General features: G+C 37.9%; 1 protein-coding gene across 5 annotated transcripts in view; it reads right to left on the bottom strand.

Annotated features, from left to right (window-relative positions):
• ANKS1B (ankyrin repeat and sterile alpha motif domain containing 1B) overlaps positions 1–21,668 on the bottom strand; it is a 1,156,394-nt gene that overhangs the window by 654,962 nt on the left and 479,764 nt on the right. For all 5 annotated transcript variants that reach the window (XM_070370293.1, XM_070370295.1, XM_070370296.1 and 2 more), the window contains exon 12: positions 20,707–20,887. In XM_070370293.1, coding sequence (XP_070226394.1) covers positions 20,707–20,887 — 181 coding nt within the window. The remainder of the gene's footprint in view (positions 1–20,706; positions 20,888–21,668) is intronic.

Genomic DNA, 21,668 nt, shown 5'->3' with positions numbered 1-21,668 from the left:
TCAGTTTTAGAGTGACTTGTTGCACAGTAATAGTAACTGAAACACATCTTCTAAGTGCAAAAGACATTTTAGGTGTAATTTCATTTTTAAAAAATAGGAGAACACAGTTGTAGATTATGAACCTTCATTACTCAACTGTATTTGGGCCTGTGCATAAAGTACACCCCCCCACACACAAATTAGCTAGTTGCCACTGGGAGCTCTAAATTTGAGGTCAAAATAGGTTTGAATTCTTTTCTAGAATTATTATTTTATTCTACAAGCCATGGAAAGTTACTTAATTCTTTTGTTCTCCCTTATGTTAATTGGTGACAATACTATAAGACAGAATTAGTATATGGATTAAACTGAATGAGCTAGTACATGGGAAAGACGCTTGCATGATGTCTGACACATAACTGCCTGTCTTAGTTCTAGGATCTACCTGGTGACAATCCACAGGGATATCTTTAAGAAAAAAATCATGTGTCAGCAGGATGGTATATGCAATAGAGGGACATGGATAGAAGTGATGGCATTTCATCAGAGAGCTAGAATAGTATCTTATCTCTTTAAACTACCAGACATGTCTTCCCTTCAGTCTGTCAGCAACAAGCTAAAGACACTGTTTTATCTCTCCTTTAAGGAAAACTTCTTGGACTTCTAATTCCTTTTAGGTAAGGGCTGAGACTTTAATGTCTGTACACCAGTCCCTAACAGTGATTGAAGCATAAGAAGTGTCCCTTAAATGTGGGTTGAATAAAGGAAAAAGTAGTTCTGTAAAGGAGCTACTTCCTACTCCGATACTGCCAGCATTTGGCAGATTCAGAGAAAGAAAAGGTTTGTTTCCCTAGATCCATTTATACTATTTAGAATTTTGATATAAGGGATGCGAATTAATAAGTATGTGAATTAATAATAATTGTAATAAACAAAAATCGCATGTACTTTCTAAAGTATATTACAAATAAGATATAATAAGATTTCTGAGAGGCAGGATAGTAAGCTAAAAGCATAGGCCCTGAGTCAGAATATATATAAGCAAATTCCAGCTCAACTCTCTTCTAGCCATATGAATGTGGGTAAGTCAGTTAAAGGTTCTGTGCTTTAGTTTTCCATCTGTAAATCACAGGTGTCAATAGTGCCTACTATTGTCCTGAGGATTAAATGAGCTAATAAATGCAAAAGATGTAAAGCATTTCTTAATAATAGAGATGATATATCTAAAAAATCTAATTGAAAATGACAAATTTTATCACTAAAATGAAGGAAACTGTTTTATCTACTCTAAAATTACTCAGGATTCAAAAATGAATCTTGCTGAGTGAAGATAAGGGCTACATAAGCCTTTAGAAGTCATTACATAAGTACCTAGAGGCCCCCACACAATACAGAAAGGCTAGAACTTTATGCCTTGAGTTTGTAAAAATGAACTAAAAATAAATGAAGAATAATAAATACTAAGCTGTGAATACTAGTGTCTACTTAGGGTAATTTAATGACAATAAATCTTAAGACTCACTGTGTTGTATCAAGACACTTTCCTTACTGTATCTAATTTGGTAGACTTTTCTGTTTAATTAGTGAATATTATAATTATGTGTTATGAAAGTTATATGAATTTAATACCATCAAGCAGCACTAATACAAGGTAGATCAAAATACCAAGACAGAATTTCTTTTGAGGATTTGCCTTCTTGTAAAGAACAGTACTCCCTAAAGTAATCTTTATTTTCCTACATAATGAATGCTGTGGGAAAGTGAGGCGCTTTTACATCTCTTCTCATCAACATCTATATGACCTAGTCTGATTTAGTTCGACCTAGGGCATTTTCAATAATTACAAGCACAAAGGTCTACCACAGATCCTCCCATGGGAGAAAATTTATTAATGCCAGCAAAATAGGTACAAACTTGCATGTCTGATCCTTTTTAATTTTTTGGTTTCCTAAATAGTCAATCAGAACTTTCGCCAGCTATATATGTACAGAGACCTAAATGTTTTGCTAAAGTAAGCAGATATAAATTACAAATGGTACTTTCATTCTTTCAGGCTGACATCTAGAGATATTTTATTAGCATATACATTTTTCCTTTCTTTCTTTTTTTGTAATTAGAATGCTTAATAATTGCTTAACCTTGTCCTATTTGGAGATATGTTCAAGAAATATTTAGGAAGCAAGGGACAATGGACTGGTTCAATGTTGGGAAAGGAGTATGGCAGGGCTGTATAATGCCACCCTGCTTATTTAACTTCTATTCAGAGTACAGCATGTGAAATGCCAGGATGGATGAAGCACAAGCTGGACTCAAGATTGCTGGAAGAAATATCAATAACCTCACCAATGCAGATGATACCATCCTTAGGGCTAAAAGTGAAGAGGAACTAAAGAATCTCTTGATGAAAGTGAAAGAGGAGAGTGGAAAAGCTGGCTTAAAACTCAACATTCAAAAAACTAAGATCATGGCATCCAGTCCCATCACTTCATGGCAAATAGCTGGGGAAATAACAGAAACAGTAACAGACTTTATTTTCTTGGACTCCAAAATCATTGTGGACGGTAACTGCAGCCATGAAATTAAAAGACGCTTGCTCCTTGGAAGGAAAGCTATGACAAAACTAGTTCAGTTCAGTTCAGTTCAGTCGCTCAGTCGTGTTCGACTCTTTGCGACCCCATGAATCACGGCATGCCAGGCCTCCCTGTCCATCACCAACTCCCGCAGTTCACTCAGACTCACGTCCATCGAGTCAGTGATGCCATCAAGCCATCTCATCCTCTGTCATCTCCTTCTCCTCCTACCCCCAATCCCTCCCAGCATCAGAGTCTTTTCCAATGAGTCAACTCTTCACATGAGGTGGCCAAAGTATTGGAGTTTCAGCTTTAGCATCAGTCCTTCCAAAGAAATCCGAGGGGTGATCTCCTTCAGAATGGACTGGTTGGATCACCTCGCAGTCCAAGGGACTCTCAAGAGTTTTCTCCAACACCACAGTTCAAAAGCATCAATTCTTCAGCGCTCAGCTTTCTTCACAGTCCAACTCTCACATCCATACATGACCACTGGAAAAACCATAGCCTTGACCAGACGGACCTTTCTTGGCAAAGTAATGTCTCTGCTTTTCAATATGCTGTCTAGGTTGGTCATAACTTTTCTCCCAAGGAGTAAGCGTCTTTTAATTTCATGGCTGTAGTCACCATCTGCAGTGATTTTGGAGCCCCCCCACCAAAAGTCTGACACTGTTTCCACTGTTTTGCCATCTATTTCCCATGAAGTGATGGGACCAGATGCCATGATCTTCGTTTTCTGAATGCAGCAATTAATGCAAAAAAAAAAAAAAAAAAAGAAAAAACAACAGAATGGGAAACACTAGAGATCTCTTCAAGAAAATTAGAGATACCAAAGGAACATTTCATGCAAAGATGGGCTCGATAAAGGACAGAAATGGTATGGACCTAACAGAAGCAGAAGATATTAAGAAGAGGTGGCAGGAATACACAGAAGAACTGTACAAAAAAGATCATCATGATGGTGTATTTACTGACCTAGAGCCAGAAATCCTGGAATGTGAAGTCAAGTGGGCCTTAGAAAGCATCACTATGAACAAAGCTAGTGGAGGTGATGGAAATCCAGTTGAGCTATTTCAAATCCTGAAAGATGATGCTGTGAAAGTGTTGCATTGAATATGCCAGCAAATTTGGAAAACTCAGCAGTGGCCACAGGACTGGAAAAGGTCAGTTTTCATTCCAATCCCAAAGAAAGGCAATGCCAAAGAATGCTCAAACTACCACACAATTGCACTCATCTCACACGCTAGTAAAGTAATGCTCAAAATTCTCTAAGCCAGGCTTCAGCAATACGTGAACTGTGAACTTCCAGATGTTCAAGCTGGTTTTATAAAAGGCAGAGGAACCAGAGATCAAATTGCCAACATCTGCTGGATCATCGAAAAAGCAAGAGAGTTCCAGAAAAACATCTATTTCTGCTTTATTGACTATGCCAAAGCCTGTGACTGTGTGGGTCACAATAAACTGTGGAAAATTCTGAAAGAGATGGGAATACCAGACCACCTGACCTGCCTCTTGAGAAACCTATATTCAGGTCAGGAAGCAACACTTAGAACTGGACATGGAGCAACAGACTGGTTCCAAATAGGACAAGGTGTACGTCAAGGCTGTATATTGTCACCCTGCTTATTTAGCTTATATGCAGAGTACATCATGAGAAACAGTGGGCTGGAAGAACACAAGCTGAAATCAAGATTGCCAGGAGAAATATCAATAACCTCAGATATGCAGATGACACCACCCTTATGGCAGAAAGTGAAGAGGAACTAAAAAGCGTCTTGATGAAAGTGAAAGAGGAGAGTGAAAAAGTTGGCTTAAATCTCAACATTCAGAAAACGAAGATGACAAACCTAGACAATGTATTAAAAAGCAGAGACATTACTTTACTGACAAAGATCTGTCTAGTCAAAGCTATGGTGTTTCCAGTAATCATGTACAGATGTGAGAGTTAGACGATAAAGAAGGCTGAGCACCAAAGAATTGGTGATTTTGAACTGTGGTGTTGAAGACTCTTGGACTGCAAGGAGATCAAACCAGTCATTCCTAAAGGAAATCAAACCTGAGTACTCATTGGAAGGACTGATACTGAAGCTGAAGCTCCAATACTTTGGCCACCTAATCTGAAGAGCCGACTCACTGGAAAAGACCCTGATGGTGGGGAAGATTAAAAGGCAGGAGGAGAAGGGGACAACAGAGGATGAGATGGTTTGATGGCATCACCAACTCAATGGACATGAGTTTGAGCAAACTCTGGGAGATGATGAAGGACAGGGAAGTCTGGCATACTGCCGTTGATGGGGCTGGCAAAGAGTCAGATATGACTGAGTGACTGAACAACAACAATGACATCCTATAGTATCAACAAAAGCAGGAACATTTTCATTAATAAAGAAGGGCTGGAATGAACCCCAGTATAAAATAAACAATGAGAAATACAAGTGTATTTTCCAGCACCTATGAGAACCATGGAGTTTTGCAGGACTATAGAAGAAGGTTTTACATGAGCTTAAAATGTAAGGTTTGATTGATTCTCATTTTGTTAATATATTGATTAGAAAAAATTACATTTGACCACATTTTTAAAATTCACAACTAAATTTACTTTAGCTTGCTTATCATTTTTCAAATTAGTTCTTGCTGATTAATTCATTTGCTTCTTTTCTTCATCCTTCTCCTAAACAAATATTTATTAGGCAACAATTCATTTACAGACATTGTACTAAGTGCCAAGGATTACGGTAGAAAGCCATAATCTCTATCATCATGGACCAGGTTCAATTCTTGGGTTAGGAATTCCCCTGGAGAAGGAATAGGCAACCCACTCCCGTATTCTTGCCTGAAGAATCCTATGGACAGAGAAGCCTGGCAGGCTACAGTCCATGGGGTCGCAAGAGTCGGACACGACTTACTGACTAAACCACCACCACCACCACCACCACCACCATGAACCTATGATACAGTAAAAACAAAACTCCAGGCCAGAATACTGGAGTGGGTAGCATTTCTCTTCTCCAGGGGATCTTCCCAACCCAGGGATCGAACCCAGGTCTTCTGCATTGCAGGTGGATTCTTTACCAACTGAGCTATCAGGGAAGCCCGTAAAAACAAAACAAATAAAGGCAATGAGTATGGACCTCCAATCCAATGACTGGTGTGTTTATAGGAAGAAGAAAGGACATAGAAATGGAGAAGAAAGCCATGAGAAGTTGAGGACAGAGATTATGGTCATGCTGCCTTAAGCCAGGGAACTCCTGGAAGCTGATGTGCCTAAGGAATCTTCCCAAGAGCCTTCAAGAGTAGAGTGGACCACTGACACCTTGATTTCAAATTTCTAGCAGATGGAACTATAAGAGAATAAAATTCTACTGTTTTATGCCGCCCAGTTTGTGGTACCTTTTGTGGAAGCCCTGGGAAATTACAGGTCAACAGATATGATGATCTTTATAATACCCAGGGGACATCTAAGTGGAGAGGTTAAGGAGAAAGATGAATTTAGAGATTTGGAACTCCACTGTGGCCTAGAGATAAACTTTGAGGAACATCAGCTCACGTTTAAGCAATAGAGCCATATAAAGTGGCTGAGATGATCCAGAGGCAATCCTTAGAGTAAGAGGATAAAAGAACCTAGTTTAGAACCTTGAAGAATAGTGGCCTTCTAGGAGTAGGTCTCCCAAAGGGAGACCAAGATGGACATGAGAGAGGTAGAAGGAAGACCAGGAGAGTGTGGTATCACAGAGCCCCATGCAAAGAGTGCTTCATAGATTAAGTGTAGCAGATTGATCAAATGAAATCTTAATCTTGATCAACACTTTATCCACCATCTTTAGGAAGAAATAGTCTTGGAGGAGATTTCAGCTTAATATTAGAGTAGTTTGGGGGAAGTGATAAAGAGATGAGAAAATGAATCCAGGAGGTATAGACAACTCTTTCTAGGAGGTTGAATGTTAAAGGGAGGAAACCTACTGTAACTACAGACAGACAAAGAATCAAGAGAGAGCTTTTCATGTGACTTAATCACCAGTGCTTGAATTTACTTACAGATGATTGTGTTTTTTATCTAATGTGGCACCTTGATGTTTAGACAATGGTGATAAAACAAATAAAACAGTACCTTATTGTTGGCCATAAAACTGTTCACTAAATTATAGCACAACCAGAACATGTTTTACAGATACAAATCTAAAAAGTCAGTAAATGAGAATCTGTTGTTGGTAGAAGTTTCCTGCATAATTTATAAAGAGGGAAATTGTAGGCAGGATAATGTTTTGAAATGCAAAACATCTGACTCATGGTAGAGATGAAGAGCTGTGTATGACCCATGAGAGAAACTTCTTATTGTTCACACACAGGGCAGAGAAAATTCAAAACCGATAAGGCATCAGGCATCTCGAAGCAAAACTACTTTAATGAGGGTGAGTCATGGTGCCACCCAGGGAAATGAATCAGGTGCCCACATGCCAAATCTTCTTCATAATTACAGTGTTTTTTTCCCTTTTAAATTAAAACTAAAGTCAGGTAACAACTAATGTCCCTGTAGAACAAATTTAGCCAAATGGAAATGTACAACAGCCTATGAAGTAAAATGAAAATATGAAAGGGATACAGCTTCTCCAGCAAGGAAAGAAGAAAGAATTTTCATTACCTTAAGTGTAACGTCATGCCTGCAGGCCCCGAAGGACTTTTAAAGGCTTTTATTGTGTCCTCTATTCCAGTTGATTTTGACATCTTCCCACCATGTAATGACTCCAGTAGCTTTCTCTCAACATTAAAGTCTTAGATTTTGTACCCAAGACTCCTACTGTTTCCTGCTGAAGCCAGGAGAGTGAAGAGTATCCTTGTCACCTCCCATACCCTTCTCTTCTAACTTCTATAACCAATCACAAACGCTTTTAATGTCTAGATCTTAAGCATCTCACTTTTTTTCACCTCCACAGATACAAGCCCTAATCTAAGCCGCCACTGACTCACTCATGCCCATTTTGAATTATTGTGTCACCCAGTTTCTAAGAGTAGCTATAGCACAGCTAGAATGAACATGGAGAGATGCAAATCAGCTATCACTCTACTGTTTAAAACTTCAGGATTGTTTTCCCACTAGGACCTCAGCAAGCATATACAAGCATTTGTAAGAAATTTGGGAAAAAATGTAGTAACCCTCCTCTTTCTGGGATGAACACAGAACAAGTCAGTTTTCAGACCCTATTTCCCTACTGGCCAGACTTTTTATGTAGTGTAGAAACTGCAATACCTTTTGTCCCTTGAATAAAATCCAGATTCTTTAAGATGGCTTGTATGGCCCCTTACTACCTAATCTCTGCCAAACTCTACAGAGTCACCCCTGGCCATTCTTTCACTCAGGCTCTGTGATCCTGCATTCTGGGTCAGTTTCAGTCCCTTGAACATAACCATGTTGTCATTTACATCTTTGCCAAACCTCCCACTGTTTGGAAAAATGTTCTCTCCTCTCTGTCCAGATAACTCCTGCTTACTCCCTAGGTCTTAACAAAAATATTACTTCCCCACACAGCACTTCCCAGACCTCCTAGATTAGAATACGTCTTCTTGCCACACATTCCAGAGAACCTAATGTCCCAGTGCATGACACTCATTTATTTATTGAAGTTGTTGGTATGAAGTCAGCTTCTCTGATGGACTCAGCTGAATAAAGGAAGTATTATTTGTTCTTCACTGTATTATCTGTGCACAGTAACATGTCTGATACTGAGTAGAAGTTCAAGAAATGTTTATCAAAATTAAATGCATAGGTAGTACACTGCACACATGAAAGGAAGCATTAACTAAACAAATCTTTCAGTTTCTAATGATTAGCATTTTTATAAGCTAGAATCCTTGTTCCAGCATAATGGAAAAAGTTTTGTCAGGAGACCTAGGTTCTAGGCCTTACTCTGCCACTAACTTTCTAGTTGTGGGACCTTAAGCAAGTTTCCTTATGAACCATGAACCTACTTTCCTCAGCTTTTAAATGTTGATAATACCATCAGTTCTATCTATACAGTTGTTATGAGGCTCAAAGTTGGTGAGAGGGGATAATACTTATGGAGTGCCTACCATGTGCAAAGTCTTATGTTAGGTATGGCCATCTGCATTATCTCAAAAGAAATGAAAGAGTCTCTGAAAGGTTATTGTTTACCTAAAGATCACAATAAGTGGCAAAACAAGGACTTACATCCAGATTTATCTAGTTCCAAAGGCTCTGCTTTCTGTGCTCCTTTCCTTCCTCACTATATTTCTTCAATATCCATTTGATAAATTCTTCAAGTCATAGGACAAGCATTACCTCACTGTCCCAAGCAGATTTATATGCTCTCAACTCTAGATTCATATTGTAATGATGTAATAGTGTTAGACTGCAGTTTTTTGCTTAGCACAATGTTTTGAGACGGGGTCATGTCTTTCCATTATTGTTCACTCAGTATTTTGCCTGGGTATTAGTGCTTCATAAGTGCTAAATGTTTTTGTTGTTCAGTTGGCCATTCGTGTGTGACTCTTTGCAACCCCATGGACTGCAATACACCAGGCCTCCCTGTCCCTCACCATCTCCTGGAGTTTGTCCAAGTACTAAATGAGTATTTGCTAAATGAATGAAGAAATATTCTTTATCTAGTATTATTAATAAATGTAATAATATAGATAATTTTTGTTTGGTGTTTATATATAGATTTACATGTATAACCAACCAATAACAAAGGCCTGAATCACAATAGCTCATATGTGTGAGGTTTCTTAGATAGTATACATATGACACCAGATATTATAAAATACTAAGTATCTAGTTTTAGATAAATATATTAAAGAATATTAGGAATAGCTAATAATTGCCTGAAAGGGAATATATAAAATATAAGGTATGTGAAAATGGTTCAGGCTAACTTTGAATGTGATTTTCTAGTTTTAATTTTCTACATGGCAGGCAACCTCAGGGAGTAACTGTACTGTTTGTAAATAACAAACTACTTAGTTTAGAGGACTTGGCATATTATTTGTTGTAATGTTACCCTGTTCCAGAGGATTATAATTAATAGTAGAAACAAAATCCAGTTGCAGAAGTATAGCCTACAGCGTATCTATGGCCTAGGAAATGTGCTAAGGGAACTAAAATGGAGCTGAAGGTTTCCTTACATTTACTTAGTAGTCAAATCAAGAAGAAATGTAAAAACTACTTTGAAGTTATGCAATATATGATCTAAGTTCTTCATCTATGACAACAGCTTGTCAAAATGCTAATTGTTAGGAACTGAGAGATTTGTTTAGTTAATAATGCTTCCTTCCATGTGTGCTATGTGTTTTCCAGAAGGAAATCTACAATCTATTATTAGCTTCACATAGTCACTCTTGATTATCTGAGTTAATAAATAGAACACAGACATACAATAGACATGTTTCAGTTCTAAAATGGAGGCCAGTGCAAACATTACATCTTTGACTGCGGAATAAATCGTGCTTCTCTGCAGCAAAGTTGTTTTCCTCCTTACTCTACTAGTTTTTCTAAGTAGAAAGAACTATGCCAGGGAAAATTCACACACACATATAAATGCAAGTTTACTCTAGCTTCTGTGAACTGTTTGCTAGAGCTTAGAATTCTGTCAGTGGCGGTCATTTTGCATATCGGATTCTGGACATGTTGACAGTTCTCATCTTCTTTAAGGCTCCAGGTCCTAACACAATATTCTCAACCTCACATATGGCTAATGCAGAGACTAGGAAAAGCAGGGTAAAGAAAAAGTCAGTTTGAGGAAAGAAAAAATAACCCATACTATATATTACTTTGACTTTGTGAAAAAAGAGGGCTCACTAAAGTTTTTGCTGTTGTTTTAAAAATGAAGCTTTAGAAATTGGTCTATTAAAATAAAAAAAGGAAGGAAATTAGAAATTAGCACACATTGTCAGACTGCTTTCTAGAGTGATAATAATTATTCTGGCAATGACAGGTCAGCTACTTTCTAAGGAAAATTAATAGTCTTCAAATGTAAATAACTGCCATCTTTTCATCTGTGAAATCAGATATATTACAGAATAAAAACTTACAATAAAAATGGCATTTCTCTCTGAGGCATTTTAATGAAATAACCAATGAAATGAAAGGTGGGCTCCATGGCTCAGACGAAAGAAATGTAGTTAAGAGAAAAGCTGGTCTGACCCTATTGTATAGGTAGAAATAGACACATATTAGGTGGTAGAATTCCAAAAAAGAAAATATTTATCCAGTTATTCAATTATTTATCATTTAGTGAGCATCTATTGTAAGTCACTACGAGAAGCATTGGGGATACACCTTATCTGACACATGGTCCTTGCATTTAAGGAGCTCACAGGCATGAACACAAGTACTTTTATATAAATATCCAGTAGTAGAGGTGTGTGAAGCATGCTAAGGAGGCACACAGATGAAAGAACTGTTGAAATTAGAGAAGGCTTCACAAAGGTGGCTACCCTTAGCCAAATACCATACAAGTTTACCAGGTGGATTAGGTGAGAAGGCATTCCAAGCTGACTGAAGAGTACACTATGAATCAAGAACCAGGAACTCTAAGAACAGTATTCTTACAAGTACCCAGTATATTGTGTGCATGTGTGTGTGTGCTAAATAGTTTCAGTCATGTCTGACTCTGCATGACCCGATGGACTCTAGCCCACCAGGCTCCTCTGTCCATGGGATTCTCCAGGCAAGAATACTGGAGTAGGTTCCCATGCCTTCCTCCAGGGGATCTTCTTGACCCAGGGATCAAATCCACATCTCCTGCAGTCCAGATGAATTCTTTACCACTAAGCCACCTGGGAAGCCCATCCAGTATATTAGGTTAGAAGTAAGTAGAAAGTTACAGCCAAATTATCAAGGACCTCATTGGGCAAAGTAAATCTTTTGGACATTGTGATATGGATGGTGACAAGAGATAAGAGGTTCTTAAACAGTGGAGTGGCATAATCAGATAAATGTTGAGAAAATTAACTCTGCCAGCTTTGAGAATAAGCCAAATCCTGGAGAAGGTGGCTGGTTGAGAAGCATCAATAATAGGGGGATTTCATGATCCCTAAGAGTCTCCTACTCTCTGGCTTTTGTCTTAACATTTCACTATTAGAATTTTAAGTTTACAACTTAGTGCCTGTTAAAATAAAAAGTATAATTTTGGGGAAAAATGATATGGTGGATAATTAATTGAGCTGGGCTTCAGGATAGACTTTAATAAAGGATTCAGTTTTCAAATTCTTCACTTTTAGTCATGTCTCTAATCATACAAGAGAGCAAGGATCTAGTGACGACCCCGGGCAGGGGGAGGCAAGGGAAGGCGGGGGGAGGGGGCGGGTTTCTTGAGACCAAGCAGATGGAGAGAGTCTCTCTTGCTCCCAAATCAAGGGAACACTGGAAATTGCATTCATTTTCTCTCTCTGCATAATGAATCACAGCAAACAATGGCTTACAACAATATACATCTGTTATCTCACAGTTTACAGGAATTAGGAGTCTGGGCAGAGCTTAGCTGGATCCTCTGCACAGGGCCTCACCAGGCTACAATCCGGGTGTTGGCCAGAGCTGTGATCTTATCTGAGGCTCAAGGTGCAGTTGCAGTGCTCATGGTGACTGACTTCTCTAAAGCCAGTAGTGGACAGAAAAGATGCTCCTTCAAGTTACTAACCTCTAGACTCCTTCGGGTGGAAGGAGTCTGCCACTGCAGGAGATGCAGGAGACATGGGTTTGATCCCTGGGTCGGGAAGATCTCCTGGCAAAGGAAATAGCAACCCACTCTAGTATTCCTGCCTGGAAATTCCCTTGGACAGAGCAGCCTGGAGGGCTACAGTCCTTGGGATTGGACACAACTGAAGCGACTTAGCACACAGCATGGACTCCTTCTTAAAGGAATCACCTGATTAGTTCAAGCCCACCAAAGATACATCCCTTTTGAGTAACTTAAAATGATCAGGACCTGAATGTCATCTTTCAAATCCCTTCACCTTTGCCATAAAACATATTATGCCTCTGAAAGTGATACTTCATCATCTTTGCCACTGGCGAGTACAATAGCAAGTTACAGGTCCCACACACTCTCAAAGGAGGGGCATCACAAAAGTGTACAGATACAGAAGCATGGAGGTGAGAACCATGGGGCCATCATAGAATTCTGCTTATCACAGATGCCAAGAGTCAATTAGAAGAGTTCAAATCACGAGAGCCTAGAGCTAGGTAGGCAAGAAACAACTGGTCAGTTAAGTAGGTAGTAAGTTACGCAGGAGGATATCTGGAACAAGTTTTGCTATGGGCTGGCTCACTCGCCATATGCATGAGAGAAGTCTGTGTTAAAAAGGCTGGGGTCCACATGGATACACAAAGCACCAGCCAACATAGACAGGTGCAGAGAAAAAAGGGGGAAATGCTCTCCCAAAAGTAGACTGTAGAGATCAAGATGGGAATAGAGAAAAAGGTTCAGCAGTTTGGAAACTGTTTTTAACAAGGGTAGAGAGGAGATTTCTCCATAGCACAGACCTGGAAATTCCCCTTTATTAAAAAAGCTACTGCCTGCTTTTCTCCTACTGTTTTACTTTTAGATACAATAATCACACATATATCACACAAATATAACTGATAGCAGGAAATTTTTCAAAAAATATAAACAGTCTGGTAAAGAAAATCAGGAGAAAAAAACTATCAAGCCAACTAAAGTAGACAAGATAATTAGAGAGAAGATATATGCAGCACCGAATTTGAATCACAAAGAAAACTCTAGCTAACAAAGCAGTTAGGTTTTCACATGAATTAGCAGAAGGTAATGCAAAATAAGATTAAGTTAATAAACATTAAATTGTTAAAAAAAGATTTTCAACACAAAACTCTCTGAAACACTTGCTTTCTTACCTCTGCTGTAATCCTGGATGAATTAGCACTTGTAGAAGTTTAGGTATCCCCAGTAGTGACACAACTTGCAGCTTTCCCTGCCCTTCCGCCCCAGGACACATAAAACTGAGGCACAGAATAAACAAAAATTCTAACTCTGCTCATCAGCATGTTGACCTGCTTGTTCCAAGCAACTCTGGATTTACGATTCTGGTTGCCTGGCTGGACTCCTAGCACTTGGTTGTTCTGTGTCTGTACTGAATTCTTAGTCTAGGTTCTACTTACTGCCTAGACTGTAATAACAGCAATATAATGTCCACATTTATTAAGTATTTCTGAAGCTACATTAATTAAGCATGATCCTCGTGGCCCAGTGGCAAAGAATCTACCTGCCAATCCAGGAGACACAGGTTTGATCTCTGGGTCAGGAAGATCACCTGGAGAAGGAAATGGCAATCCACTCCAGAATTCTTGCCTGGAGAATCCTATGGACAGGGGAGCCTAGGGGACTACAGTCCACGGGGTCACAAAAGAATCAGACACGACTTAGCGACTAAACAACAGCAACAACAATGTTCATGTACCTTTCATTTAGTTGTGCTGGGTAAGGTATTAGGGATAGTATTTCTCAAAGAAGGTATTAATATATTTCCATTCTTATACTGTATTCCATTGGAAACCTCTCTGCTCCCACACCTATACTGGAGACTTATGCCTTCAGGTAGGGGGAGGTGCTTTAGGAAGGCAAGAGACTTAAAAGTCAGACTCCCACTTTAGAATAATCAGAGGTAGGTCAATCAGAGTTAGGTCTAAAGAACTATTATAATAATATAAGCAAATGGGAAGCCTTCTTCAGAAGAGGAAGGGCTGTTGAGACAGGGAGATAAGAAAATATCTCTACCTGTGTATCCTATAGTTCCCTTTCTGGGCTTGGCCTGTAGAGGCTGGAGTGTAATAAATAGGTATTACAAGGAAAGAGGGACCTGTACTCCAAATCTCATCTGGATTCTGGGTGTGGCCACATCTGACAGAACTTAGTAGCTCCACATACACAGGATGGACTAGTGAGTCCCTGAGGATAAATTTTTCTGAGTCCTCATTATTTTCCTAAGTTACAAATGAGACCCAAATTTCCTGTGGTCTCAGAAGCAGCTGGGCTGAGAGCCAAGCGGGTTGCCATAGGGCCAGCTTGGCAAATGGAGAATTGCCCCAGAACCTTGGGTGGACAGATGGCAGACACACAGACTTAGAGGGTCCACCTTACCAGCGAGAGATGAACTCAGCTGAGCCAGCCAATAAGAGCTAGCCCTGGCCAGAATGATCTTGGCTTAAATTCATCACTTGAAGGCCACAGGTATACCAGAAAGGATGCTCAAGCCTACTAGCCTACTATCTCTCCTCCAGTGCTGCCCACAGGCCACTTATGCTACCCTTTTGTAAAGAATTTGAGCAAAAGCTAACTCAAACATTTCCTTGTTTAATTTTTGCCTTCACTGGTTATTCTCCAAGGATGACCTTGTTTCAGGTTCACAAAAAAAACAGTAGCAACATAGATAGTAAGATGCAAATTGGATCACTTCTCTCCACCAACACCTTCTCATTGCTCTTAGGTCTCTTATGCTCTTAGGTTAAAAATAAAAGTCCAGAAAATAGCCTACAAGGAAGCCCTGAACCATGGGCCTTCTACTCCCTCTGAAGGCTCAGCTCCTGCCACATCTCCCCTTTCTCTGGGACCTGTAGTTTCATGTTAATTTTTTTAATTTTAAATATATTTATTTATTTAATTGAAGGATTATGGCTTTATAGAATTATGTTGGTTTCTGTTTTTTACCACAGGGTTATTTTTTAAATATTCTATTCCTTCTTTGAAGAGCAATCTTCCCTCATGATCTTGGCCTAGTTAGGCCCTGTTTGCCTCTCAGAGCCCAACTCTCCCATGGCAAAGCTTTGCAGACCCCAGATGAGATCATTCACCTTCTTAGGTACTCTCCCAGTGCCCTGAACTTTCTCATGATGCAATGTACCTAGTGCAGGTATTCATTTTATGCTGCCCCAATAAACTGATAGTCTCATTTCAACTATTTTCACCTAGAATAACAATAATTTGTTATTGCACTAAACCACTTTACTCCAACAGCTGATTGTATGCACTAAACCACTTTACTCCAACAGCTAATTATATATTTTTATATTTTTAATACTGTAAAAGTCAATATTTTATTTCTTTGTCAAGCATCTGCTAATTTGTTATTGCACTAAACCACTTTACTCCAACAGCTGATTGTATGCACTAAACCACTTTACTCCAACAGCTAATTATATATTTTTATATTTTTAATACTGTAAAAGTCAATATTTTATTTCTTTGTCAAGCATCTGCTAATTTGTTATTGCACTAAACCACTTTACTCCAACAGCTGATTGTATGCACTAAACCACTTTACTCCAACCACTGATTGTATGCACTAAACCACTTTACTCCAACAGCTAATTATATATTTTCATATTTTTTAATACTGTAAAAGTCAATATTTTATTTCTTTGTCAAGCATCTGCTAACCTACCTCTGCCTTCTGTGTGATGTGCAATGTGCACAGAAAGGCACTGGAGAAAAAGTCATGTGATATTAGATGGGAAACAGGAAAATGAAAGCATATGAGGGGCACTTCATGAATTATCAAGAACTAAGGATATAAATATTTAATAATATTATTTATTATTATATTTATTAAATTAATAAGCAATAAATTTATTATTAATAAATTATAATAATATAAATTAATACAGTAATATAAGTATGATAAATCAATATATTGAACTAATAAACAATAATGTTTATTGTTATATTTATTATGATATTAAATATTTAATAATAATATTTATTATTAAACATATATGACATTTGATATAAAAATGTTTTTTCTTTTGGCTACCTAAAATCCTGGTCTACTTAAAGCACTGAATTTAACAAGCAAAATTCAGATACTTTGTATAATGCACATTCTAAGGCAATAAGCCTCAAAGATGTAATTTCCCATTATTCTCACTAACCCTTAATCCTTCCTCCATATCAGCCCATCCTGAACCTCAGCTTGGAGCTCAAAGACCATCTCAGCAGCCCACGTTTGGCCTTCATGCTTCAGAGATTTCCTCAGCTGCTTGTGTCCAGTGGCTGCTGGAGTAAGATTAACTCAGTTTCAGGAGTTCTATTTCCAGTCAGTGTGAGCTAATTAAAAGGAAGGGTTTCGTTTGCCTCTCTGGCAATCCCTGAGCAGCACAAAAGGTCCACACCACTTTCTTCATTCTAATTTTAGTTCTCCTCAAACGTTTCTTCTCCCTTGCAGAAAAGCATCCTATGCTGCGGTGTACTTAAAAGCTTTTGTTATTTCTCCCATTTGGAAAGGAACACTTTTCCACTTACTCTTTTTAGATTTTTTCCATCAATTTTATCCAGTAAGAGGTGATAGTTTGAAACTACTAACAGAACTAGAGATAATTAGTTACCCAGGGTAGGTAATGTCTTTAGCAGGGACTCAAAGGTGCCAGCTCACAGAAAATTTTCATATATGCAGCGCTTTCTGGAAATAACTTTTCATAAAGAGGAAGTATGTTTTATTTACTGGTGAGTGTCAGTTTCTTTTCCCCCAATAATATACAACACACCTGTCCCTGACAACTTCACTGAGGAACTCGGCACTCATAGGTCATTCACTATGGGCTAAGACACTGTCAACATTTTTTGACCAATACTCTTTACTTTCAATAAACATAAAATTATCTCATAGCTTCCTCCCTCTGTGTCCTACCCTACTGAAAAAGCAGTCTTAACTATGTACTCAACTTACCTACTTGGATATCCAATAGCGTTTCTTATCCATAACTAAGCTTTCGTCGTAAGAATACCAACTCCATCCTTCCAAAGGTCAAAGAGTCACAACTTTGGTTTCATTTTCTCCAACACTCACCAGATTTCCTCCACCTTGTCCCTCCTCAGACTCCTTAGCTGTTGTTGCCTTTTATCATCTCTTTCATCAAGCTCAGGTTTTGATCTTCTATGTACATTCACTCCATATCATGTATACAATGATGATATTCATAGTCTTTGTCTTCAAAGACAATGTGAACATTCAGCTGCCTACATGACACATCTATTCAGATATCTAACAGGTAGATATTACTTAAAATGAACTCCTGGTAGAAAAGGGAACCTCCTACACTGTTGGTGGGAATGCAGCTTGTACGGACACTATGGAGAACAGTATGGAGGTTTCTCAGAAAGCTAAAAATAGAGCTACCATATGATCTAGCAATCCCACTCCTGGGCATATATCCAGAGAAAACTCTAATTTTAAAAGATACATGCAAACCTATGTCCATAGAACACTATTCACAATAGTCAAAACATGGAAACCACCTAAATGTCCACCAACAGATGAACAGATAAAGAAGATGTGGTACATATATACAACAGAATACTGCTGCTAAGTCACTTCAGTCGTGTCCGACTCTGTGCAACCCCATAGACAGCAGCCCACCAGGCTCCCCTGTCCCTGGGATTCTCCAGGCAAGAACACTGGAGTGGGTTGCCATTTCTTTCTCCAATGCATGAAGGCGAAAAGTGAAAGTGAAGTTGCTCAGTCTTGTCCGACTCTGAGTGACCCCATGGACTGCAGCCTACCGGGCTCCTCCGTCCATGGGATTTTCCAGGCAAGAGTACTGGAGTGGGGTGCCATCGCCTTCTCTGAACAGAATACTATTTAGCCATAAAAATAATGAAATAATGACATTTGCAGCAACATGGATGCAACTAGAGATTATATACGAAGTGAAGTAAATAAGAAAGAAAATTATCAGATGATAAAATTTATATGTGGAATCTAAAATATGACACAAATGAAGCTATCTACTGAAACAGAGACAGAGTCATGGATTTAGAGAACAGTCATGCGTTTGCCAAGGGGGAAGGATTTGGGGAAGGGATGGAGTAAGAGGTTAAGGTTAGTAGACATACGCTCTCATATATAGAATAGATAAACAACAAGGTCCTACAGTATACATAGAGAACTATATTCAATAGACTATGACAAATCATAATAGAACACATATATTTTTTAAATGTGCATACATGTATAACTGAATCACTTTGCTATATAGCAGAAATTAACACAACACTGTAAATCAACTATACTTCAAATTAAAAAAAGTGAACTCTTGATATTTTTACCTGTTCACCACATCTCTTCTTCCCAGGACCTCTCTCATGTCGGATGACATTAAAAATCATGCTTACAATTGTTTAGGACAAAAACATTGCAGTTTTCCTTAATTCTTCTCTTTTTTTCATATACTACATCTACTCTATCATAAAATCCCACAGGCTTTACCTTAAAAAAATATGTCCAACATCCGTCAATTTCTCTCCAGCTCCACTGCTTCACCTTTGACCTGGGCTGACTTCCTCTCTCATCTTACTGGAATGCTACAATAGCCCCCTACTGGCCTTGCTTCCACACTTATCCTCCTTCTTCAGTCCATTCTCAACACAAGAGTTGATGCAATTCTTATAAAATAGAAGTTACATCATGTCACTCTCCTGAAAGAGCCTGAACTGACTCCCAGTTTCACTCTGAGTGAAATCCAAAGTCCTTAAAATGACATATATTAGGTCCTACATGACCCATCCCTCTCTTCCGTCTTACCTAAAAAATTCCATGTTTCAAAGAATGGCAGTAAGATTTGACTAATCTGCTTAAGCAAGAAATTTTAGGGCTTTTCCTGAACTCTTCCTCACCATCACACCTCTGATCAGTTGCCATGACCTGTTGATTACTCTTTCCTCGTGTTTCTCAAATCCATTTATATTTTCCATTGCTGATGGCACTGTTGCTTCCTACCTCCAATCTCACCTCATCTTGAATCTATTTGCTACATATTAATACTTTGGTGATCTTTCTACATATTAGTACTATGGTGAGATGGTTGGATGGTATCACTGACTCGATGGACATGGGTTTGAGCAAGCTCCCGGTGTTGGTGATGGACATGGAAGCCTGGCGTGCTGCAGTCCATGGGGTCACAAAGAGTAAGACATGACTGAGCGACAGAACTGAACTGATCTTTCTAGTTAAATGCTAACCCATTCATATCATCTAAGTCTGTCTACCTCCAAAGGTAGACCCTCTTTACCACCTTTTCCTGATGATTCTCAAGTTGATACTTAGATTACATAATATACTGCCTAACAAGTAGGAAGTTTTAACTATAGTTCAGGCTACTTTTGAAATGGTTCTCTTTTATATAATAATAAATTCATTGGTCCACTTATTAAAAGTGCTTTGCAGCAGGCAATTTGTTTGTGAGGTTATGTATTAGTCTTTGTTCTATTAACACTTGACATTTTTATAATGATTAATTTTTTTGTGCATGCAATCATTTATAAAATAAACAGTAGATTTATCCATTAATTTAGATCATGCTTTTAATTCAAGAAAAGGTCAGCCATTTAAGCATGAGTACAGATGTATAGCTGGCTCTTCTTTTCTTAAAATGACTATAGATTTCATACAATAATAGTATTTAAGAATAAAAAAATAATATTAAACAATAATGACAGTACTAAAAAAAATATTGTTCCATAGTTTCCAAAACGCTTCACATAAGTCAGCTCATTTATTACTAAAACTGCCCAAAGAGTAGATATTATCTCCCCTTTCCAGAGGAGCAAATCAAAGATCAGAGAAGTTAAATAATTTGACGGAAAGTATCTAGCAAATCAGTGACAGAACTGACTCAGAAAGTTGTTCTACTTCAGTATGCACCATGCGATAATACCTTTATATGCAGATTCTTAAATATAACATATAACAAAACCACCTATGAGTAGGATAACGAAATGCTATTTTTCAAAGTAGATAAACCTTAAACATTTTACTTTGTGAAATTCAAAGTTTTACCTTTCAATATAAAACAAATCAGCATTGTCCTTCCACATTATTACTAAATATCAGTCTATTCTAAAATTTTTGATGTGACATGTAGGTGACATAATACATTTGGAAACCATAACAACATGCTTTTCAAAACCATTCCTAGTTTTAAAAGGTTAGATTTTGGTTCTGTTTAAAGGTCAGACCTGAAAATATGCTGATGATTACATTATTCCACACATTTTGGATGGTGCCTTTAAAGTCTTGGCATGAAGTCATGAACAAAAAACACAATGAGATTTGTATGAAGATTCCTCTTAATTCCTCTAACTCATAAAGGCTTTGGTTTTAAAAACTCAAAAATATAGCTGCATAAAATGAACGGCTTTACCTGTATCGCCAGTTTCCTTGTTCTTGACTTCTGTGGTTGCTGCAGAAGAGGTGAGTGGACTAACTGGAGGGTTGGAAGTAAAGCTTGTACACCCTGTAGATGTGTTGATTTCAAAATATTCTTGGTTGTGATTCATTCGATGAAAATCCAGAGAAGACACAATAGATGTTCGTTGTTTAGGCTAAAATAAATGAGCATGATACAAGCATTAATATGATCATGCTCATCTTCAGCCCAATTCCCCATCAGTTTAATCTAAGTGCATTTTTTCCATTACACTGTCTGTTTTTTACACATAAAATATAGTTGTGTTTTACAGAGAAACATTAAAAAGTCCCTTAATTCAATAATAAAAAAAATGTTTAATGAAAAAATGTCATGGCATAGTTGATAAAATAATTTAGACTTTTTTGTTAGATTTCTCCAGAAGACTGCAAAAATACAGTGCTCAGAATTTCTCTTAATGATCAATTCAGAAAGTTGCAATTCTGAGTCACCTTTCATTCAGCTAACATTTATAAAGGATCCTGCATTTGGCAGACCCTGAGAATATAGAGTCTACTAAAGAAATAAAAGGATCCTTACAATATGGAAGCATAATTAAGGCAGTTCCATTTTTAATTTTCTATATAGTCCAAGGAACTGGGAACATTTGATATTGTCCCCAAGTATCATATGCTCCAATTTCATCATTAAAACGAAGTAAATTTGTATAGAACATTTTCTAGGATCTAAGAATCTGCTTGTATTTATAGTGAACTTTGATTTCTTTTTTAAGGATTTAAATTAATCCCCAAATAGCAAAAAGAAAAAGTCAATTTAAACATAAATGGTAAAATCATGGAGTAACAGCAGATATAATCTTTTGTCAGTAATGGATTGTTCCCTATAGCAGTTTTCTGGGTTTTTTTTCCCACAATTTTAATTATATTCACATTTTTTTTCTCGCCTAGCAGAGGTTC

This window comes from Bos mutus, chromosome 5 (genome assembly GCF_027580195.1).
Source record: "Bos mutus isolate GX-2022 chromosome 5, NWIPB_WYAK_1.1, whole genome shotgun sequence".
Classification (NCBI taxonomy): domain Eukaryota; kingdom Metazoa; phylum Chordata; class Mammalia; order Artiodactyla; family Bovidae; genus Bos; species Bos mutus.
This window is presented reverse-complemented; position numbering and strand designations above follow the sequence as displayed.